The 24,690-nt window shown below is 35.2% G+C and overlaps 2 protein-coding genes across 3 annotated transcripts; one reads left to right on the forward strand and one right to left on the reverse strand.

Annotated features, from left to right (window-relative positions):
* Window positions 1–24: 24 nt before the first annotated feature.
* Ube3a (ubiquitin protein ligase E3A) lies at window positions 25–10,902 on the reverse strand. 2 transcript variants are annotated; one of them, XM_076116599.1, is made up of 16 exons: window positions 10,643–10,902; window positions 10,191–10,404; window positions 8,856–8,986; window positions 8,331–8,533; window positions 7,590–7,769; window positions 7,227–7,342; window positions 5,496–5,712; window positions 4,887–5,056; window positions 4,248–4,416; window positions 3,695–3,829; window positions 3,195–3,397; window positions 2,565–2,746; window positions 2,015–2,183; window positions 1,456–1,623; window positions 904–1,059; window positions 25–453 (listed from the first exon to the last, which is right to left on the reverse strand). In XM_076116599.1, exons 1-16 carry the CDS (start codon window positions 10,675–10,677, stop codon window positions 115–117), a joined length of 2,787 nt encoding a protein of 928 aa, XP_075972714.1. In that variant the 5' UTR covers window positions 10,678–10,902; the 3' UTR covers window positions 25–114. The 2 variants fall into 2 exon arrangements, with proteins under 2 accessions (XP_075972714.1, XP_075972715.1); XM_076116600.1 differs by having other exon boundaries at window positions 8,370–8,533; window positions 10,643–10,898.
* A 306-nt stretch (window positions 10,903–11,208) lies between these two features.
* PrBP (Prenyl-binding protein) lies at window positions 11,209–17,432 on the forward strand. The gene is made up of 5 exons (XM_076116603.1): window positions 11,209–11,411; window positions 11,815–11,846; window positions 14,118–14,269; window positions 14,592–14,728; window positions 14,984–17,432. The coding sequence occupies exons 1-5, from the start codon at window positions 11,338–11,340 to the stop codon at window positions 15,063–15,065; spliced, it is 477 nt and encodes a 158-aa protein (XP_075972718.1). The 5' UTR covers window positions 11,209–11,337; the 3' UTR covers window positions 15,066–17,432.
* The last annotated feature ends 7,258 nt before the right edge of the window (window positions 17,433–24,690 follow it).

Below are 24,690 nucleotides of genomic sequence, written 5' to 3' on the forward strand. Positions count from 1 at the left end.
AATCGATAAATGAAAACGCCAATACTGTATAAATAAAACAAACTTTATTCATTAATGTTACAAAGACCTCCCGGCTCATTTACAACAAATACTCGTTTGTTCAACGTCAATACATTAAAGCATACCGAAGCCTTTCGAATAGCTTATAGCTTTCATCAGTCTGTCTTGTAGTTTGTCCTTGGTTTCATACTCTGGTAGGAGTAAGACGTTGAAGCAGGTGTGTGCGGTGGGCAGTCTATCACAGTCGGGGCCGTTCCTCGCTATAACAAGTTTGAGGTGACTGAGCCCCCCCACCGGGACCCGGTCGGAGCCGGTCGTGAACTGTAACAGTTTCCTCTTGTCGTCCAGCGACAAACTATGAACGATGCTCCAAAAGTCTTTGATTGTTTGTGAGTCTGATGTGTAGCCGCCGTCGTATTCCGTTGATTTTTCTAACTCGTTGAAATCGAAGTTCTGGAAAATGAAAAAATGCTATAGACTTGTGCCGTGAACAACGCAAGGTAATACTTGATGTAAAGAAATTATATTATAAAGGGGATTGCCCATTATGCCATATTTATACGTTTCTATAATAAAAATACTTTTTTTTAATGCTGGTGACGATGCAATTGAGCTCAGTAGAGTGTATGTAAAATTCTTAATTTTATTTATTATTAAAGTTAATGGTATTTGTAATTTATTTCAAAAGTAGTGTCCACAATGCGCCCAAGGTGGGCAATCCCTTTCGATCTTGGCTTAGTTGTCTCTACAAATTGGGAGAGAACTGTGGGGAATTACGCATGTAGAAACATGTTCTGTCTCTTACTAACACAAGATGTATTAATATGGGTGTTATTTTCCACAGCATCTCTCCACAATCGACTACGGAGACGATACCTTATTCAACTGGTACTACAATGTTACCTTGCTACCGCAGACCAACATTTCGACTTCTTCAGGTCTGAAGAGCGCCGCTAAGGGACTCTCGTCAGTGACCATGAGGAAGCCACGCCTGAATGCTCTGAACTGTGTGTCCACTGATTCATTGAGCAAGAAATCAGCGTATAACTCCACAAACTCCTGTTAAAACAAACACATAGGTTATAATCACAGATGGTCTATGCAACTAGTTTTGATATACACTAGTCTATAGCTATAGATGTTCTATTCGTATCACATAATAAATTGACCTTTTTTTAAAAATGAAATAGAAGCGCCTCAACCTTAACCAAATTGTATCATACTATCGTTGTCGTATGTTCACTTGTATGGTAGCGACAGAAATACATTTCAAATAATATCTGAAAATTGTTGGTAATTCGTAATGAGGAATAATTTCATATTTCGACATCGTCAACCGAACCCACTGTCAAATTTATGTACTATGTCTTGTTGCACCCATTAAATATTTAAAATACTTCTTGCATATTGATCGAGATATTATTATAGCAAAAAATAATCTATTTTAGAACTTACTCTTTTATTTTCCTGTGTAACAAATATACTGTCTCCATCCTCCTTCAGATCATGGAATATGGCATTTCCGAACACATCCTGGTAACATATCCTGAACGTCTGGTAGTACGCCTCTTCTAAATCACTACCCTCGTATTCTAACATGTCTTTTAAACCATTGTATAGAGTCTGGAAAAACAGGAATTGCTTATATTAATAAAAATCACCATAGAAAATGTTTTTGACTTTAGATTCCTATTCGTTTTTATAAATTAAATATGATTTCTTCTTTAACCAAGTGGTAGGCTATTGAACGTATACGCACGTATTCGTCCACGTAATGTAAGTGTAACGTGTGACAATGTGTTAATAACTTACATTGAACTGCAAATGCCAGATAATGTAGAAAAAAATATTTGGCCGGCGAATTACATTTAAAAACAACTTAAAGCTGCTGGATATAATCCTTCACCATTTCTTATTTTATCTAATGCGGTTTGGCCATTTAAAGGGTAAGAAACAGACATTGCGCATCCAATATTATCTTTTTGTATAAGTTACCAATTTTCAAGTTACTCACGGGGTTCCAATCAGCCAAGTCCTCGAACGACCCCTTCTTGCCCATAAGCTTTCTGTACACGACCATGGGGAAGTTAACAGCAAGTATCACATTGTTGTATATCGCGAGACCTAACACTATGCCGATTAACGTGAACTGCGCCTCAGTCTCGAATGATGTCATGTTGAACCTGTAAATAGAAAATATTTTAACTGTATTTAGACTATACAGACAAACAAAATGATTTCAGATCTTATTTCCTTAAATTAGATTATTAAAAAAAACAACAAATCTTCATTCTTTTTTAGGTAAGTATGTAATTGGACACATTACGAAATGAGATAGTAATAATAAATATTAATATACCAAATTAGGACAGAAAACACACGACTTTATCATGCACCAGTTTAATGCGTACACGCACACATCACACACAAACACATACATAAATCAACTTTTCTACTAAAAAGAAGCTTTTAACTAATACATTAAAATGGGCTACTAATAAACAATCGACAATAACGCACTTAACTACTATCACTATAAAAAAAAAATCATAAATATAACTCACCACACAGTAAGAGAGTCAGGTTGTTGCGTGAACATGCCATAGTCTGGGTTGAAGATCTCCTCCACTATGAGTTGAAAGAACTCCTTACTGACACCCCCCTCGTCCACACCCTGTTCGCCTTCAAACTCTACCACTAGCTGCTTCTTCAAGTCTAATGCGCGCTCCATTGCTACCATTTCCAACTGAAAATGAAACCGGACGTTTAAAATCAATATATTGTTGCTAAGGTAGTGTTATTATAAAGAAATAATTTTGCGATTATAATTCGTTAAATTACTATCACTTTAGTTTCTCAAAATGAAAGTCACAATAAAGTTAACATTGCGATTTAATTCGGAAACCTTTCAATTTGTCATCTGTATAAACGAATACGTACACAGGCGTACACGTAGTTACATATACGGGTGTAGTTTCGATAAATTATAACAGGAGCATAAAATTTGCTGTATATGAAATTCACGCTTAAGTCTACCGTAACAACTGCGCAACGTTCGTAAGAATCGACAGGTTCCCACTACAATAAGACGTGGCTTGACGTGGTTTACCGTAAATCACTTTATTCTGTCAATTAACGCGAAATATACCCGATTAACACATTAAGGTTAAGTAATGAATTATTTAAACACATACCCCAACGAGCGCATCATCAATAATATGTGTTCTTCGCACTTTAAGCCTAAGGAAGGGCATGGGCGGCGCGGCTCCAACCACGGCATGTAGTAACGACACGCGGCGCTCCGAATACATCCTGATACGGTTCTCATAGTACAGACCTAACGATTTCGTCGCCACCGTTAATATGAACGGGTACTTTAGGAACGCAAACTTTTTACCTGCAACATTAAAAATATTATTTGGCTTTAATTAATAATAGTTATGAAGAAGGAAAATTTCCGATGTTTGCAACAATTGAGTTCACTGGGCAGTGAATTAGCAGCGGGTAGTACAACATTGTTCGCCGACTTTTCTTAGATAGGTGGAAGATGAATGGTATTTTAAGCTGAACATCTCCATGATTTGTAAAGAGTGTCGTAAAGCGATGTCTTAGCTGAGGCTAATTATCTATGCGATAAAACAAAATTAATGCAAATATTAAGGTATAATGTGAACGAGAATTGAATGATTCTTACCTTTACTTATTTCCGTCTTAAAATTACCAAAGTCTATATCCATTTCAATAGTATCACTAAGAGGTTCGTTGTAGAATTCCTCAAATGGCAGGTATGGCTTCCTAGCATCTAATACATTTATATCTAATTCAATGGCTGAAACAAAAACAACATTATAAAACGACGAGTCACAATAAAATCGTTAATTAATCGAAAATTAAAAATAAACATCCCATTGAAAACCACTTTCTCTGTATTACTATAACTTAACACGGTAAAGAAATAATAAAGGTGATTTGATTTAAAGAAATAATGAGCTCTACTTTGAATGTAAAAAAAGTTTTTTTTTGTAATGTTATTGTACAAATCTAACGAAAATTCAAACGCAGTCATTTGTTTCCAAACTAAATACAGAAGAAATTTTAATATACTTGCTCATGACACAAATATTTGTCTTAAGTGGGATTCAAATCACACGCGGTGCAGCGATTATTGAAACTGTGCTAGTGCTAACTTGCCGTCAAGTCTATAATCAGTAAATCAGTAGATAATAAATATTTAAGTTGTTTCTTACCTAAGGGGTCATCAGGCTGTGAGTGTTTAGAGCCCTTCATCGAGGTGGGGGGGTATAAATGGCCGAGCACGTTCTCCAGCGGGTCCTGCTGGTTGTTGATCACGATGGGCTCCTCGCGCAACGAGTTCGACTCCATCGTGCCCGCCAACATGTTCGCGTAGTATACTATCTGTGGACAAATAACACATGTATTTAGTAAACTGACTTTTGTTGATAAAATGTTGAGTATCCAGGTTATAGCTACGTTCGAAACCCATAAAGGTTTTTATAATAGTACTCTGGTGTATTTTTTTACGTAAAAGACAGAATGTTTGCATCTAGTGTACACAAAATTTATACAGATTCTTTGATTACCATATGATCATTTAAACTTTACAGTCAGTGAAGCGACAAGGGTGTCGGCAAACATACTTGTTTATTTATTTTATACAGAGCTGTACAAAGGCGAACGTGATGCCAGGGGCATTAGTTTGTTTTCCAAAATAAAAGTAGTCTAAAGATTAGAATAGCAAAATCATTTTGAGACTCAGTATAGTAGCACTGAAGACTAAACAGAATGCTCCGAAAAACACCTTTAACATCTATTAAACAGTACAAAATGGGTATAAATAAAATATTTTTTTAGTGTATTTGCCATACCTTCATAAACTTAGTAGCGCACGTGACAACCTCGTCGTCCTGCACTTGGAACTGTCTCGTGTAGTTGGTGGAGATGACTCGCAGCGTGATCAGCTGTTGTAGCGTCTCCAAGATGTGGCGCAAGCTATCCTTACAATGCTGTGCCCAAATACGAGCCAGTTTCGCTTGACCTACACGTTTGGAAAGATATATAATAAGTATCTATTGAAAACTAGTTCATTTCTTCTTGCTTAACTTAAGTGATACGATATTATTTATATTTATATTGACGGCTCCATTAGGACTTTTTGCTTAAGTTGTACTTTACTTATTTAATACAATGACAAAATAAGATGTTTGATTTAAAATTTATGATTAATGAGTAAAACATAATAAGAATGTTAAGCATTAAACAGATAATGTTACTGCTTTATAAGTACTACGCGGGTGATATTACGAGTTTAACAAGCAAATTATAGTAGATACATGCGTATACACCCGTGCACGTTTGTATACGGGTACGTACATGCACGTAGATGGTAGCGTGTATCCACAAACAGATCAACTAACAAGATTTTTAAAATTTTAATTAATAAATAAAGAAATAAAATGTCATCTTTAATAACCTACCTTTAACAGACAAATGTTCAGCAGCATGACACAGCGCAGGCAGTGCTATCTCGAGATAATCACTGCAGCCGAGGTCAGGCACTTCGAACGCGATCACGAAGCAATTCACCGCGTCCTCCGTTAGTAACTTCTTTGTTAACCGTAAGTCTATCAGCATGTTGTCTGCCAGCGTTTTTAGCGCTGTCACTAACGCTGAACTGTAGTTTTCTGATGGCACCTATAGAAAGAAACATTTATTTATATAATTTAAAAAAAAGGGGTTCCAAAAAGGGGTAGTAGCGCCTCTTAGCGTGCGATAGGGCATTTCGTATGGTGTGTTAATTAAAAAGTTAAATCAAAGGTTTGTAACCTTTTATATACCTTTACATGATTGTGAAGGGGATAGTATAACGCAGATCCTAGGTATATTTTTGATCACAGGTAGTTAGGAACCTATGATGTAAACCAATAAATAAAATTTAAAAGAAGATATACTATGTTCATACTTTTCCTATAAAACAATTGTTCAATAATACCGAAACGGGTGACGTTCACTATAAGCGCGACAGAAAATAGGGTAAGCTTATGAGTGAAAGAGAGATAGCTATTGACTACATTGCTACTCCAGAGCAACAATTTATGGCACGTGTTTGATGTGTCGGTGTCGCATTTACCTATTGTATTAATATAATATCACCGACTAATATTAGAAAGAGGTAAAGTATGTTTTGTATGTAGGGGTTAGTCACTGAAATAGCTAACCCAATTTTGAACGAGTGCAATATTTGTATGAAATAATTTGAAGGTCTTAGCAACTGAAATTACGAGTGGAAACGACTACTAACGTATTGATAAGTTTTGATATAACTATAAACGGATGTATATGATTTATTATTTCCTATATACAGTTAGTATCTCATCAACTGTAAACTAGAACAGGCAAGATTGAACACTAGTTACTATTAAAAACGATTCAGTACTCGGACATAATGCATTTAAATAATTTATTGTATTAAATAGCTCCTGCACGCAACTTCGCCCGCGTGGTCTATACTTCTATAGCCTTTATTTTATTTTAATACATAAGCTACAACACTGCCAAGTTTCATCAAAATCCAGTCAGTAGTTTTGACGTGAATGGGTAACAAACAAATAAATATTTTTGGACTACTCACACAGGGTCATCTGATTCCATACTAAGTAGAGCTTGTTCTATGATAACCAGACAACAGATAAACATACTTATATACTTCTAAATACATGCTTCCAAATATCCCACAATCCACATTTATAATACTAGTATAGATTATTAAATATCTCCATTTCATTCTTCAACATGTTTTGATAGCTACATAAACTACAAAGCATGTCTATGAATAGCTAAACTGGTGAAATCTGCACTGCTTCTATTTTTCAACTGGTTACAGTCAGTCACTGCAGAAACGAATTACGTGTCCAATAATGTTAATGGTCTAGAAACCTGAGGATAATTGAATTGTATCCAGCTATACGAGACTTAACGACGATTTTTACACATTATGATGAAGGATCTTGCACCCTTACTTTCTAATATGATAAACGCGAAAGTTTGTGAGCATGTATGTATGTTTGTTACTCCTATACACAAACCTCTGAACGGATTTTCGAGAAATAATTTATAACATGGATTAACTCATAGGATACTTTTCACCTCGGGATTTTTTTCCGCGGTATATTATTTCTAAACTAAAAATATAATGGGATTGTACTTACTTTGGCAAGGTACTGAAATGCTCTGCGACACGAAGCCACGTCTAACTCGGGTCCCGTGACACTGTCAACATCTTTGTCTGGGTCACTCGATAAACACATCGCTTTTGACTCTTTATCTGAAATACGTGGTGCATTTTTTTAATACGCCATTTTTACGAATCCTTTAAATTAAAAATAAAAGGATTTCAATCATATTATTATATTCGCTCTCTTGACTCTATTGAAGTCAATAAATATAAAAAAGAAAAAGAAACGGCTAATAAGACAAACCACAAATGTGGGACATCTTACTAAATGCTATGACTGAAAGGCAGTTGTGGCAACAATGTTTATGAACAGAATTTAATTTTACTTTCTACTCACCACTACTTTTCCCTGGAGTCGCTTCATTACTATCCACAACCTTACTCGCAAAACTTCTCGCTAATATCGCTGGTGTAGTGAACGCCTCCCCCAGTGCCCTGATCAATGGCTGTCTCACTTTAGTCTGCAGGCACTCTTCACACAACTGATACATCCTCTCTTCTGTTAACGGGGCTCCATCTAACAATGCAATGATCAAATCATCAAGCTTTGTTACCAAATATATGAATTTTGAAACATCCATTGTGTCCTACTTCACTGGTGCTGTGCTACTAACTTTTTAAGCCTGGTCCTATATTTATATAAGTATTTTAAGGTAATTATTATACAAGGGTTACTATCCTTGTACAATAATTACCTTATAACATTAATCACTGTGTTAATGTGGACTACTGATTTCAGAAAAGTCATTAGGACTATTACTTAGAAGCACTTAATAAATCTCTTTATGTAAATTAACCTTTTGTTTACACACTTACATGTGCACTAATTAATATATTACAAATATAATCTAATATACAATTACAACTACAAATCTACTACACTACCACAACATTTTTCAACACACATCAAAATCCATGCGACGCATGAAGCACCTTACCCATAGTTTCACACAAAACAACACTCTAAGACATTACCACACAAAGTGCATGTGAACATAAAAAGCAAGAAATAAGTTACAATACCCTTAAATCTTGTGATACATTAGTAGATTTTGAACAAAACAACACAATTACTTACAATTGTTGTTAATTAAACGTAAGAGCATCGGATTCTTACTGTTATAACTACGAGTTTTGGACTCCTCTTGGTGAGATACATTATGACTAGTTTGTGGTTCCTCCTCCTTGGATGTGCTCTCTTTGGACGAGGTTGGGCTGGACTCTGTCAGTTTTTCTTTGTTATCCTCTGTGTCTTTTACACTTGATGTGTTACATGTTGTGCTGGAATATTTCAATATATATTAAAATGTAAGTAGTAAAAAAAATTAACTGTGCTGTCTTTGTTTAAAAAGAAACCTTTTTAACCATTGATTAGCTCAAATTATGCATGTACAGCTGGAGGCGTTTCATTTGTATTTGATATAGAAGCCACATATTAACGATTGCTGGCATCTGAGATGTAGGTTAGGGTGTTTTTTTATAAACACAATATACGAGTTATTAAAAAAGAAAAATAGGAGTGAGATTCAATTCAAAATTTCTAAAACATTCTAGATTCTATAGACACACTTTCGGGTAAGGTAATATCAAAGTTACATGTTACCTAGCACTAGATTCACAGGCAGTGGCCTCTGTCCGTGGCACTTTGTTAGGTAGTGTGTCACACAGACGGGCCTCTTTGTAGAACAGTTTTATGGCTTCAGCGGCTGCTTCATTCGGAGACAAGTTCCTTGCCTAAAATGTTACAAAATTATTCAACCAACTGTTACAAGGCATTTTCCTTTTTTTAATTTTTATATGTTTTTTTACATTTATTTATGACAAGTAAGAAAGTCTAACTTATTCCTAACTACATTATAAAACAACATTAAGCAGGAAAGAAACTGAACAACCCTTTTGCGTCCTAGCTATTAAGCAATCTGTTACTGGGCATTGTACTATTTAACAGAAATAAGGGTAATACCTAAGTAGAATTCACAATAATAACTGAATGTTAAACCCTTTTCATTGTTATACAGCAACTTGCTTCCAACTTTACTCTACTAAAGATTCATTTCAGTAATGAAAATTGATAGTATTTTAATCAATCTAATGATATATTTCTGAGAACTCATATTCAGTTGCAGGAATTCATTTATTTGGTATTTATATGAGCCTCTAGCCAGGTACATCTAATGAGATCAGTGTTCCCAAGAACATGTAATGTGCAGACTTGGTGCACAAATGAGCATCAATTAGAGTAAATTAGTTATCATGGTAACTGCAATGTTACATTGTCATGACTTTACATACATGCTATATATAATCATGTATCTATACATACTACAATATCTCTAGAGAATTTAATAAGTATGCTCTATCAGTGTTAGTCATCAACATGAATAAAATGCCCCTATAATTTTTTTATAATAGAATAAGATGACATTAAAATAGAAAAAGAAAAATATATAATAAACTCCTTTTTTATTAACACAAAATGTCAAATTAACTTATCTAGTTTTTCCTCAGTAATACTAATAATTAAGATATGAAAAAGGCAACTCCATATGTGTGTCAATTATATTATCATTCAAGATAACATTCATATCAATTATATCTTTAATTGATTGTTTATTAATTTAATAATCTTACATCAAGACTGAAAAAGATTTAGTTATTTTTGTAGGCCACAAGAGTATGATGTATTTATTTATAAACATAACGATGACATGATAAAATCTTAAACTGCTCTCTTGTTTATTGTTTTATTTTAGTAAACAAAGGCTTTGTTTATGTTTATTAATAAATATAAAAGCTCTCAAGGTTTGTTGTCTTTATTGAACTTACATTCATGATTTCCACACTGTCTATCATAGATTTAACACAGCAAACTTTATGACTGAATATGGTGATGACATGACAACCAGAATAACAGTGTAAACAAAATATCAACAGTTACCTCTCCACTTGATGCACAGTATTGATTGTCACAGTTAGGATTGCCACATCCATCCAGTAGCTGGTAGAAATACCTCTCAATCAGCTGTTTAGCGGCAGCACGCTTCATAATGTCTTGCGTACGGTCGGTCACTGTATCCGAGCATAAACCTGACGTAGATTCCTCGTCGGTACTATTCGGGGCTGGGTTTTTTGACGATGATGCTTCGTTCCCCCTACGAAACCAACACACAAATGTTTTAGCCGACTCTCCATCCCGTTACGGCGCAATTTCGAAAGAAAACAAAGAAACGAAAATAGCAAGTAATGCCTAACCTAACCTTTTGTTTTTATTACGCATCAGTTAAATATAGACAAATAATGGACGATTTTACATAACGCTTTTCTAAACGTGAAACAAAACAGTTGACAATGAAAATTTTAGTATGAAAAAAATAAGACAAATAAAATTACCTTGAAGCTTCGTCAGTTTCGCTTTTCGAGTTCATAGAAATTAATGCTCTCCGAAACAAAACAACTCCTAATCGAAATGTTACATAAATGCAGAGGACTAAATCTGTACATTCGCCAGTTATCTAGTATCTTTATTGTTTTTTTAAATACACTGCAGGTATACAAAAATACCAACAACTGTTCTATTCTCTTCCATTCTATTCTATATTCTGTCAATTTTGTCAACCATTTTGAATTTTTGTTCTACGTTAAACGCAACATTCTTGTAATGTTTTTATTAACAATTCACTTAAAATCATAACTATTTACCACATGTTTGTCATAATTTTGAAGCAATTACTTATCAACTAAAATCAATGTTAAATTTTATACGTTTCATTACAAACAACAATGATTGTTTAAAAATTATCTTAAAGATGACATTTCTTTATTTACCAAACGTCTCAATGCGTGAAAAGAAGCATGTTTTAGTAAGTTTGTAACAGAATCACGCTATTAGTAATTTTACTGCGCTACTCTACACTTGACCTTGTAATCTGACAGTTCACACTTGACATTTGGGTGACGTTTTTATCACTTCTGTCAATTTGTGTTGTGACTTGTGTGGCTTTTTGTTGTGTAAAAATTTTATTTTATAATTCACGGGTAAAAGAGTAAGCAATCGAATTAATTAAATAGTTTTAACAGCCACTAACATGACGGAAGTTATGCCTGCCGAAGAATCCAGAGAAACAGAACGCGTGGAAGATATCCTGAGAGGCTTTCAAGTGTATCCTTTTTAAAAACATTCTAGCTCAATATACAGTAGGATATAGTATTTTTAAGGTTATAGAATACTCCAATTTGATTTTAGATTGGTGCTCATTATATAGAAAATATTTCAGTCATTTTAAATGTTGTGGCAATAAGCATGTAACTCTATTTGAATACACCATCTGGCAGACGTGCCCTCAGTGTCCTGTGCCTTAACAATCCGCGATCAATATATGATTGCATTCAATTAAAGTCAAATAAATCTGTTTATCATAATAAAAAACTACAAAGATACTCACTCACTAGGCTTACAAAAGTTATGCAATGTTCAGTCACAGAGCATTGTGAGATATAACAAAAGCTTCCCAAAATCAGTTTACAATTTTATATAAAATTTCCTTAACCCATGCCATGAACAGGAATTGGATGAATTTGAGAGATGCTGACACAGGTGAGTTCATATTTAAGTAATTGTTTCTAACTAATGTAGTTCTTTTAGTTATAACCTATAGGTATTAAAGGGTTCATACTTCAATGAAATCTTTACTTATTAATTAGCTAAGATGTGCCCAAGAGCTAATTGTACTGTTACATCAAAAATACAAATTTTGACTAGATTTATATGACTTCTATTTCTATTAAGATTATACTTAAGACATGTTTTTAAGTAAGGTACAATTAGATTTTACATTTGCTGCTCTAAGGAAAATCAATGTCTTGGGTCTTAATATTTGAGACAGTTGGCTTTGCTCTTATTTTGTTTTTGAAACCATCTGTGTAATACAAAACTATAAGCTAAACTCATACAGATAAATAATTTTGTCAAGCTTTTAACTACAGCCAGGTAGATCATGAAAAATGTAGTGGATTCAATGATAAATCCCACTTTATTCAAAAATTGAGACTTTTGAGAGTTCAAAATGTATGACTATAAAAGTCATACATTTTGAACTCTCAAAAGTCTCAATTTTACAAGTAAACCACATTTCATTACATATTTGACATGCGCGCGACCTTCACGCCGTTATAAAAGTCTCAAGGACATAGATTATAATGTCATTGACACTACATGAAAAGGCAATTTTACTTACATAAAACCATTAGCTAAAAATAGAGCTGTTAGCAAATCACTTTATTTTCATTTATCAGAAAAGCTTGTAGTCTTTTCGTGTTTAATTTGCGCTAGCTGACTTGACTCTTAGGGCGCCACAGGCATTCAATGTTAAGCCCCATATATCAGTAACTTAGGGTATGATTTCATTGATTAAAAATAACCTACCTACATCCAAATAATTAACGAAGGACAAACATACAAACACATTTTCATATTACATACCTACATAATATCACACCTACAGGGGCAGGCAGAGTCTGTAGAACACATTTCACATCCATACTCATTTTCATATTAATTATTCAAAGGTAAAGATTTCAACCTTCTGTGGGCTAGTAACAAACCCTAATTTTATGACAACATTGAACTTTCCATTAACACACGAAACATACATTAGCAGGTCAAATTATAGAACAAACCTTATTATATTTTATTAACCTAGTAATTTTGTATAGAGTACATTTGCTGCTAATGGGTTAATTTTATAATTACATTGACCTTATTTTTTTACCACCTACTACAATGGATTAGTTACTAAGTTAAATATGGAAAAAACTCCTTATCTTCGTCGTACTTATTATTATAACTAACAACCTAAAATAGATAGAATAGCTAAACAAAAATGAAATATTTCTGTCTTTACAATTTAGCCACGCCAATTTTAGTGTGTCGAGAGGTTGTGGGTTCCATACCGACACGGAAATTCTACAGACCTCATTCTATTTTCGGGAGTTGTCATATCCATACTTCCATACTAATATTATAAATGCGAAAGTAACTCTGTCTGTCTGTCTGTCTGTCTGCTACTCAATCACGCCTAAACTACTGAACCAATTTGCATGAAATTTGGTATGGAGATAGTTTAATACCCGAGAAAGGACATAGGCTACTTTTTACCCCGGGAAAATGACGCATTTCCCAGGAAAATTCAGGTTTCGCCACCGAAGTCGCGAATAAACAACATTATAATGACACTAGCTGACCCGTGCGGCTCCGCTCGCGTGAATATTTTTTTTTTACTAATACAAACCTTAATTATTCCTTAACAACAAAATATGCTTTTTTCACGAAAAATATTCTCAAAATTATTTATATCTCATATAACTCGCGCTAAAGCATATCCGCCATTAAAACTGTTGCCATGACAACGGAATTTTGTTAATTCAATGTCATTATAATGTTGTTTATTCGCGACTTCGGTGGCGAAACCTGAATTTTCCTGGGAAATGCGTCATTTTCCCGGGGTAAAAAGTAGCCTATGTCCTTTCTCGGGTATTAAACTACCTCCATACCAAATTTCATGCAAATTGGTTCAGTAGTTTAGGCGTGATTGAGTAGCAGACAGACAGACAGAGTTACTTTCGCATTTATAATATTAGTATGGATTGAATTAACAAAATTCCGTTGTTATGGCAACAGTTTTAATGGCGGATATGCTTTTGCGCGAGTTATATGAGATATAAATAATTTTGAGAAGTTTTTTCGTGAAAAAAGCATATTTTGTTGTTAAGGAATAATTAAGTTTTGTATTAGTAAAAAAAAATCATTCACGCGAGCGGAGCCGCACGGGTCAGCTAGTAAAATTATATTCCATTGTTATGTTTTCAGGCAAGATCCTATGGCAAAACAATGAAGACATGTCAAGCCCCCACATAGAGCATGAAGCGCGAGTACCGAAACGCATCCTCAAATGTCGTGTCGTCTCACGAGAAATGAACTTTAGCTCCACTGAAGCAATGGACAAATTCCGTTTGGAACAGGTAAGGAAGTTCTTTAGTGATCAAATTTTGCAAGGTATCAATAACGTCACAATTAGGAGGAAATGCGTATAATTATGTTACACATGGTGAATTTGAACAGTAGCTTTCTTACAAGCATAATTAAAGAATATTTGAATCAATCATTGCTAATAATAAGTTAGTAGCTACAAGCAGTGGTGCATATAATGGGCGCTGTAAAAATATGTGTATGTTAACCTCTATTCAATGAAGGCCAAATGTTAAAAATACGATTAAAGATGCTGTAGCCTTGTCTTTCTTATGTTTATATGTATTAATATGTTATTTTTTATTTTTATTCCAGAAAGTTCTATTCAAAGGGCGTTGTCTAGAGGAGTGGTTCTTCGAGTTCGGCTACGTGATCCCCAACTCGACTAACACCTGGCAGTCTGTGATCGAGTCCGCGCCGGAGTCACAGATGATGCCCGCTAATGTTCTCAAGTAAGTTTTATTGTTCGTATTTAATTTGCATGTTAGATAATTGACATAAAGTGCATCATGTTGATATGTTAGTACGATTTTGTTGCAAAATGTCATCTTATTTTTTTTTTTTGCGGTGGTTATATGAAGCCTTATACAGTGCCTTAGTTTTATTCTTTTTTTGTAACATTTCTAGACACATACCTCAAACTTAAGTTTTATTCCTAGTGCGACGCTTACCTAGCTTAGTTTAAAGTTGAGCATTATTTTTTTCAGTGGCAACGTGGTCATCGAAACCAAGTTTTTCGACGGAGACACACTGATCACCACGTCGCGAGTTCGCCTGTTCTACGTATAACCAACACGTCAAACAAACCAGAAGCATTTACTAGTCAAACAATGTTTCTATGCATTTTTTCTATTCTGTTACTACATTAGACCTGCCCCATTGTAACACAAGTGACCTTAATTTTACCAATTGGCACCTATCTGTGTAATTTTTAGTGTTTACGTGCATTATTAAAATGAAGTTCATAGTTAAATAATTGAAATAGGTACCACGAGAGAAGATTTTGCATTTTATAGATGTTTGAAATAGGCAGTCATATTGATGCTGATTTTTGCTGATTCAGGCCTGCGATTACAGCTAGCATAACCTGCGCAATAGTTCCTTGTTGAATAAGTAAAATAGGTACCACGAGAGAAGATTTTGCATTTTATAGATGCTTGAAATAGACAGTCATATTCATGTTAATATTGCTGATTCAGCCTGCGACCACGGCCTGTGTAGTCTGCGCCGAAATGTTCGGTATTCCGTATTCCGAGGTAAAATGCGTGTTCGCGTCAATTCTTGTATTCTATTATAAAATGGAATAGGCCTAGTCGGCTTGAGGAACAAATGTTGAATATTGTACAACCAAGGTAGCGCGAATAGTGACGATAGTTCTAACAATATTGTCTAACTTGTTACCTAGATTAGAATAGGACAAAACACAGCGGTAGCTCGATTCTCTACTACTATCAACTATCGATAACTAACCAGCAAACGAGAAATTTTGTAGGTCCCGTAGAAGCTATATATGCAGTACATTTTAAATGTCAAATTCGATTACTCGATAATAGCGACTGTACTGAATCGCGCTACTGTAAATACAAGGGCCTAAAGTGTACAAACGCGATAATTTTATTACTTCCGAGGAAACAAATAGGTTTACATATGTAATCACTGTTTTCCAAAACAAAACATAGAATGAACACCAATTTTAACACTAAAGATATCATTCGTAAATAGTCTTAGATGTAAAAAAGCAAGTTAAAACAGTTTGTATTGTTAACTTTAGCCTTAAAAACCAGTTATATCGAGAAACATTCCAAGTGCAATAGTAATTAGACCATAATGTACGTGAACTAAGATCCTAAATTAGTCAATTGAAATGAAATTAATCCGTAAGTTGTAGGACACCAGTAGCTTTTATAATTATTTTTGTATGAAGCATTTTTCTATTGTTCTATACTAAGTATGTTCACAATTTTGTACTTATATTAACTAAGGCTTGCTTCCACACATATTTGGTTCGGTAATACTATTCGATTAGACTATATTATTATCGAACCACCAAACCGACTAGAACTGCACTTGTTTGGCTTGCGCTGATCGACTAATTCGGGTTCGATCTTCACAATTCGATTTAAACGTTCAGGCGTGGCGATGTCGAGGTGCATTTTTCCCGAACATTCATCTACATATATTCGATTTTGCCGCCCGGCTACGCCGATTGATGCTGGACCAAATATGTGTTTAACAAGCCCAATATTTAGCTGTTTACACAAATACGCGGTGGTCTGTTAAAACTTCAAGGAGTGAATACATTTGGTAAATTACGTAACTAAATTCATCTGTCCATTACGCTTAAACCTTCAAAACTGCTAAACCAATATACATGCAAGGTGACAGGGTAATATACTTGGGAAACGTCCAGTATTTTTCGAACCTCGGGCTAAACTAACTTAAAGTTAACTACTAATTACCTCATCGTAGATATTATATTAGCTATGGTGGACAGATAGATTTATATCAGAAAACAATTTGTCGGTACATAAATGAGCAACATTGACGTACTTACATTAAAACCTGACCGCTGAATTATAGTCCAACAACTTAGTAGACAGCCTTAGCGTGCACAATTTATCGAGATTACAAATGATTTGAATGAAGCGTATTTGATACAACTGTTATTTTTTTTTAAATAACAGTTGTATCAAATACGCTTCTTTCAGATACATAAGTCTGCGAGTCACTGACATTCTAAATTCTGAATGTTATATATCTACAGCAACCGCAAACTTTTTATACAAGTCTCTCTACTTAGTTGTTGACAAAGAATATGAAAAGCGATGAAGACCTTTTAATAGCTGTATCAAATGTATTCCCCCCTTTCAATTAATCGATTACCTACTTAACAATTCAATAAATAAACACTTTATGTATTCAATAATCATATTTTAATTAGGCACTTTATAGATAATATTTTTGTTTAAGAAAATGAAAAATAAAAATAGAATTGACATGAGTTTGTTGTGTGATTTAGTAATAACTAGTAGTTTATATTTAGCACAAACATAATCATATGTAACAATACAGGAAATATAGTTATTGTAATATTTATGATAGTATTATTAGTTCTTTAAGTTCTAATTCAAATCAAATATAGTGTAAGGCATATTATTTTAATTTTTTTATTATGCAAAACCTTTAGAAAGTCTTTCTTATAGTGATTTTCATCTCATGAAGTCTTATAGTCTAAGTCTTGTTCTCGGTCATATTTATTGCTGAAATCATTTAAAGATAGTAACTAAACCCAACTGCTGCAATATTTTTGAATGTGCTGAGTTAGGGTCAGCGCAGACCAAGAGGAGCGCAGCGGAAAGGATTTTTTTAACGCACTTGAAAATCAACTTTAAATTTATTAGAATAAAGTGCATAATTGCTTGAACCTGACAAAAAATGCTCGCGCGTCCTCGAGGATGCGCGGGTATCCCCGCGCATACTCGAGGACGCGCGAGCATCGTACGAAAAATTTCAATGTTGATACTGAGTTTAAAGAGAGAGAACGTCATTTTTATTCTTCAACAGTCAAAAGAGCAATTATAATCATGGCCCAAATTACCATCGTTGACGAATTTTCACGAAAACTGGCCTGTTTAATGAAGAATGGTAACCTAGAAAGTTTTCCTCGCGCAGGCTCGAGCAGTCGCGAGCATGCTCGAGCATCCGCGAGCCGTAAAGAAAATGCTCGAGACCGCGCGAGGATTATTCCGGTCTGTCTGCGCTGGGCCATAGACTGAGAATGCTTCTAATTTTTTTCTACTAACGACATCTATGCTTTAAAACAGGCAAGTAATCCTTTTTTGTAGCCTAAACTGTTCAATGTAGTTTAGAAACTGAGCAGCAGATGTCGTTACTTGTATAATAACTTCATGTGGTGTTACTAGATGGCAGCACAGTATTCGTTTAGCCTTCCATCTTCAGTACTACTACCCACATAACACATAACATAACAAAGTATTTCAGAAAAGTTTGAATGAATTAACTCATTCATGCCATTGTTTGAGTACGAAATAGAAGAAAATTTGAGATTTTGAAATCTCATAGCGTTCTTCTTTTGAATATGCTTTCCGTTTTATTTGTGAGGAGACTGAATAAATCACGAAATTGAAGTGTCTCTCGTAATATAAATCTTTTGCTAATTACATGGCATTTATAAAAAAAGTCAAAACTTATAGAATATAAAATAAATGAAAATTAATATTTCCGATACCTCATCATTTGTGATCTCATAGTTACTTAGTCATTGTTAATAACTTCAATTGCTAATGTACACAATAGTAGGCGTCTACCTGTTGCACGTGAATGCCCGGCCATACTAGATTCTCACATCCTCTAATAAATGAATAATGCCATTCATACGAGGTACAATCACAGCGAGTTGTGTAGCCATCGGTACATCGTGACTCGATCCCGTATCTCATTAGTACGCTGACACGTTTAATAATATTACCATAGAGGAAATGAAAAGCGTTTTACGTGGCGCGTCACACGCAGGAAAAGCTAGCAACGCTCACGACAGGAACTTTTAGTAAATGAAATCATTGCTGGCGATGCGTACATCCTCTTTAGCTAGAAGCGGCCGACGGATTTCTTCGTACACCACCGTCGCGGAGGAAGCAGCGTCGTTTCAATGCGCATCACATACGACACTTCGCATATAAATAATAGAAATTATCTAATTATGTGCCGCCGAGTACTAGACCCCTACTTGTTGGGAATTGTAATATTAGTCGTGGCCACCGAACAATAATAATTATTACGATGACATTATGATAAATATTGAACGCTTTTTTTTCGATAGGAAGGTCGATGTTATCGGTTACAGCTATTACACATTGTAATGTAATGATAAGCTACCTAAGTGTGTACACAGTAGGTTTAGGTAGCCGCTTGATACGTTACGTTGTTATTTATTTACAAGAATTCTTAGAAATTAGAGCAGCTAGGAGATACCGAATAACCGGACTAGATAACTACTTAAGTAGCTGATTTTTTATAGGCAATACCAATACCTAATCGGTAGAGTTAAGCTTAACTTATAGCAAAATAAATCGGGAAGATAAAATATAAGCAAACAGCCTAACTTTCCCCCGGGTACTTTACAGGTAGTCATTTCCGTTAGATAGATAAAAATGTTAGCAAAAAAGATAAATAGATAATCTATAGTCAAAACAAACCTAGATCAGACTAAACTTATATTGGTCTGATTAAGTGTGATGCGCAAACAGAAGCTCGATTTCTTGTGTAGCCACCAGAGATTGTTATTTTCGAGTAAATAAGATCAGGCACTTAACTTCGCGTTTTAAATTTCTTGTTAACGGTCTGATTTTCAGATATTCAGTACCTACCTAAGCGAGAGACACAAGACTCTACATTTAGATAAACCAACTTCAAATCAGTAGGTATCTAATGAATTAAGAACTTACTCTATTTAACATAGGTAGCAGTTTGTTTTAGACATATTTTGCGTAAATGAACTAGCAGGTAAGTACGAAATGAGTCGAGAGCGAGTCAGTTCTAAAGTCGTCGGACGCCTGTGCGGCGGCATCGGTTCGTTCGCCGGATGAACACCAAATGTGTGATATTTTTAGGAATGTTGATTGCCCTCTTCCTGTTTCCGGCATGAACGAACCGCTCTAATCTACCGACCGGCTCCCATACAAAACTGCTAATTAGTGATGAATAATTAATAGTACTTGCTTGATGACATGTAAATCGCTTGATAGAATCAGATTTGAGCCTTCGCTTTAATGTCGTCGTGATAAAAACTGTAACGATCGTGTGATTTTATGAGTTTTAGATCATTTTCTCACACACTTTAGTTTGTGTCGACACTTTGTAAGTAATAGAGGCACTGTTTCCTACAAAACAGGCTACAACAACGTGGCGCATTGATTAGTGGAGCCGTAAAGTATAACGGGATCGAGGGTTGGTGGGCACTAATTCTCTTTGAATATTATAGGTAGGTGAGATGCCTACCTATAAAATTCTAAGACTCATGAAGTACTTTTATTAGATCTCTGCTCAGATCTCTACACAGATTTTTACAAATATTGCCTCATTTTACGTCTACCCCTCAAAGTTCCAACTCTATATTCTTACAGCAACTATTTTGAGACGACACTAGAAAAAACAAACAGCGAACAATTCATTTAATGTACAGATATAGATCTGTTTCAGCGTCCTTGTTCCCAGTCAACATTCTACTGTGACCCTCCCAATTCCTAAGTAATGATATCATCTACAAACAGGCACCGGAAATTTTATGAACTTCCCATTACCACTTGACTGTCTTACTCTTATATCATACGAATAGTAACCACCGTCAGACAAATAAATATACTTCCTTTATATCATCTAATCACGGCTATTTGACCACTAGTAAACTGCCACTTCGTTTGTTAAAAACAATTTGATTGGAAGTCAAACTTATTGAACTCTTCGATACGGCTATTTACTCGTATTTGTCGCTCAGCCACGGCGAATCGCACAGCTTGTTAAGAATGTCGATATTGAATTAATCACTACTAATGATAGAAATAAATAGTGGTAAATGAAAGGATTTCCTGCAGAACTAAGTTGTTCAATTACTTAAGTAGATATCCACAGACCCACCTAATGTAAATCATAACGACAAGTTACCTATAGTTGACAGCATTTATCTATTCAATAGGTCAGATAGATATAATATCAAAGTAGGCAAGTGCATGTTTTCATTCAATATTTGTGCGATACTCATGAACGAACTTAAAACTTATGAATCATTATTTTTCAATGGCCGACGGATTCAATTAATCAATTGAACAAACTTCAAGCTATGATTTTCGCGCTCGACCGATAAAAAGCCGCGAAAATGTATAATTTGTGAGTAGAGGCAGAATAAATAACGCGTGTTGGCCAGGATACTGGGCGACGATGGCAGCGCGAGCCCGCGGGTCAGCGTCCTCGGCCGTCCCCGCGCCCCGCGCTCTCGCCTCCCGCTACGTCACGACTGCTACGTCACTCACTGCCTCGGCTTTATCAGACAATGTGACAGTTTTCACCATTAATATTGTTTGACGATATAGATTTCAATTGCACTGCCAAGTGTTTATGTAAAACGTGAAGAGATGCGGCTCCAATTAGTCTGATGATCGCATCTAAGCTCAGTCACGATGGTAAGGCTTGATTAAACTCATTCAACCGGTTACAACTGTAGTTAATGCGTACCTAATTACCGGCCACCATTATTTCATGGTTAACGTCGACTAATCCATCCATTTACCTTGATCGTTACAGTATAAATACCTATCTACCATTCATCCAGGCTCATTATATTTATTCATAGACTGATCATTCACCCTTTTAAAATAGGGCACTAAAAAAGTAAAAACTGGCGAGCAGCGCTTTGATGTCCCAATAAAAATACATACAAAATGTACGTTGTTGAGATGACAGCGGCGCAGGCGCAGTTGCGGTTGTCGTGACACCTCCGGGAGCGCGCGCACTGGACCGTTACCGAGGGTAGCTGTAAAAAACTATGCGCACTCGACTATGACAGTGTCCAATCTGAGCGATACTTTCTTTCACCGCTGTTTCTATTCCGATCGAGATGTCGTGGTTATAATTTGATAGGGAGCTCAGGGAAACTACGATAATCAACTGTGTAGTATCTGCCCATAAATACTTAATTTACGAAGTTTTCTAATTACCAGTTAGTTTATAATTATAAAGTTAGCTCTCTAACTAAAATAATTGCAGTTTTCATCTTGCATGAATTATGAGTCGATTGAAAAGTGATGTACTGACTGCCTTGTAGAGTCGTGTACGATTACAGAACTTATTTACATGTTCAATTAAAGCGTTGCAATCTTCGATGTTCGATACATACAAATTAGCATGTCGCAAGCGAGCGGTTGGTGAATATCAGATTTTTATGTGGTTGCAATAGTACCTTGTAAAGCAATACAGTATGCAAAACATCTATCTACGAACAGTGCTGACTATACGAGATACTTTTACGTTGATATAATAGATAAATCTTAAATTAAAAATACTAATCATAAGAAATCAAAGATATTTCCCAAATGTAATACTAGTAGAGCTGTTGAGAAGTACCTAATTAAAGCTCATTTGGTACTTAAACAAAAATGTAGAGAAATAGTAGTTCACGTAAAATATCGTTCAGGATTACGTAAATTAATCGACTGTGCCTACATATAAACTGCTTTAAGCTGTGTTAATTTGCAACTCAGGCAAAATGCGATTAGCATTTATCAACATAATTAAGCCCTTCAGCTGATTTGTCCGTGCAATGGCTACCGGCATTGATTTTACATTATTATAACAACATTTAAGTTTGTTTAAGTTCAAATTACAGTCAATTGCTTTATTGGAAAATTGTACCCGTTAAGATCAAGTGTCTTGTTTGTGAAGACAATACTTATGTCTCCAGTTAAAATGATGCATTAAACAGGTTTACTGTTTAAAGAATTTGACTTCCCGTCCCATAAGGCATTTTACGACTTAGGTGCCTTACTAAATACGAACTCGTCCTTAAATGTGAACAACCAGATACCGAATATCTTAGAACTACGACAATCAAACAATAAAAACGTACTCGTGTACTTTAAACGACCTCCTATAAAACAAAACAGTTTAACGATTCCAGTGATCAATTTGGTGAGATCGATTTGGTGTGCTCAAGGATCTTGTGCAGTGCGCATTCTGATCGTGACACGGTCTTCCTGCTACACTATGGTCCAGGTTACATCACACTCGATTAATAAGGTGCGATGGATATGAAATATGAAGTCGGTTATCGATTAATTATCGATTCATCGTAAGTGCACCGCCATGTTGGATGTAAGTGCGCGGTGGTTCCCGCGCGCGGCTTCCGGCGCGTGCGTGCTGCTGCATGCTAATGTTCGCGCATGCGCCGTGTCCTGTTCGCCTTCGCCGCGTGTGCGTTCCACTTCGATGTCTGTTTCATCAGCTTAAGGTGCTAGCATAAAGGTGTTCATAAAGGTGGGTATCATTTCAATTACATAATAACTAAGTACCGCTGCCATTTCAATATTCATAGCTTGGACTGTGGGTAATGCTTGTAATTTTACGATATTTCTTACAGAACAAGAAACAGAAAGCAGCAGATAAAAAGGCATTTTGTTCTATAAGTACTTGTGTCTTGACTCTACATTCCTAAATTACTATTTTTCTTTTGTTATTGCAACTAATGTAAATGGTGACCCAAAATAAACTTATTAGGAAACAAATCACACGCAAGTGGCCATTTTAAATCAATCGATTGAGCCGTTTTGTGCGGATGTCAAACATACAAATCTTTCTTAGTAAAAAATTAATATGATTAGTAGCACTCCCTCATACTTTGCTGGCTTCCTGTTAAAAGTTACGCGTGTGAAATATAAAAAGTAACATGTAGTAACCGACAAAAGGAATTTCTTGCAAAGCGGTAGAGAAGTACTACTCAGTACTCAGCTATGAATAAAGCTTATCGAATAAAGGTACGATATACGAAGTATTTACACACATTCATCAACATGTTTCCTGCTAACTGTCGAGTCGAGAGAGTCGAAACAATCTTCTAATAATTGAATCCTATTAATTAACCGACAAAGTCAGACAATGTTCACACGAAATTCGACAAAAAATACGTTTACATTTCTGATAGAGGTTTCCTGGAATTGTTTCCATATTTATTCGAATTGTTTCAACGAAATACCGAAAGTCGTAAATCTCCCTATTTGTCAAGGCTGCCGGAATGTTTTTGTCTAAGTTTAATAGGTAATGATGGTATTCTCGTCACGAGTGATGTCCAAGTGAGACTGCCCGGCTGCGCAGTCGCCGGCGATCGTCTCGCAAACTCATAATTCACTAACTTTACTGCCTGATCACTCGGTACACTATCTCTGCTCTCTAATAATGCACTCTAACTAGACAACAACTTATCGCATTGTATGTCTGGTTTAACGATGCAATAAGTATTAGTTTTGACTGTCATCTTTTCCAAAAAGAACTTATTATTTGCCTAAAATGTCTTAGTTTTCTTTACGTTTCATAATTTCAATAAAATTTAAGAAACATTACTGTAACGTAATTAATTATGAAATATTATAGTATTAATTCCAAGGCCGCTTTGGCTATTTTTTACTTTACCGATACGTACCATATGTACTTACCGGATGTCTTTTTACGTTAGAATTAAAAAATATGTTATTGTCCACCGAATTATGCGTGTCACGTTAATACTACTCGAATTCAATTTAAATTCTATTCAGTTGCTTTATTTTTGTAAGTACTAACATCTGTTTAGACTACACATGAATTATACTGCTCCACCGATAAAAATAATCGCTAAACATAAGGTTACTCTATC

The sequence above is a fragment of the Anticarsia gemmatalis genome, chromosome 7 (genome assembly GCF_050436995.1).
Source record: "Anticarsia gemmatalis isolate Benzon Research Colony breed Stoneville strain chromosome 7, ilAntGemm2 primary, whole genome shotgun sequence".
NCBI classification, from domain to species: Eukaryota; Metazoa; Arthropoda; class Insecta; order Lepidoptera; family Erebidae; genus Anticarsia; species Anticarsia gemmatalis.

Bases quoted from the DNA above. Each gene is read 5' to 3' on its own strand.
- PrBP (XM_076116603.1), top strand. From the start codon at position 11,338: ATGACGGAAGTTATGCCTGCCGAAGAATCCAGAGAAACAGAACGCGTG. The intron at 14,270-14,591 runs GTAAGGAAGTTC...TTTTTATTCCAG, and splicing joins ACAAATTCCGTTTGGAACAG to AAAGTTCTATTCAAAGGGCG. The intron at 14,729-14,983 runs GTAAGTTTTATT...TATTTTTTTCAG, and splicing joins ATGCCCGCTAATGTTCTCAA to TGGCAACGTGGTCATCGAAA.
- Ube3a (XM_076116599.1), bottom strand. From the start codon at position 10,677: ATGAACTCGAAAAGCGAAACTGACGAAGCTTCAAG. The intron at 2,184-2,564 runs GTGAGTTATATT...TTCTATTTACAG, and splicing joins CCTGACTCTCTTACTGTGTG to GTTCAACATGACATCATTCG. The intron at 1,060-1,455 runs GTAAGTTCTAAA...TTGTTTTAACAG, and splicing joins TTACACAGGAAAATAAAAGA to GAGTTTGTGGAGTTATACGC.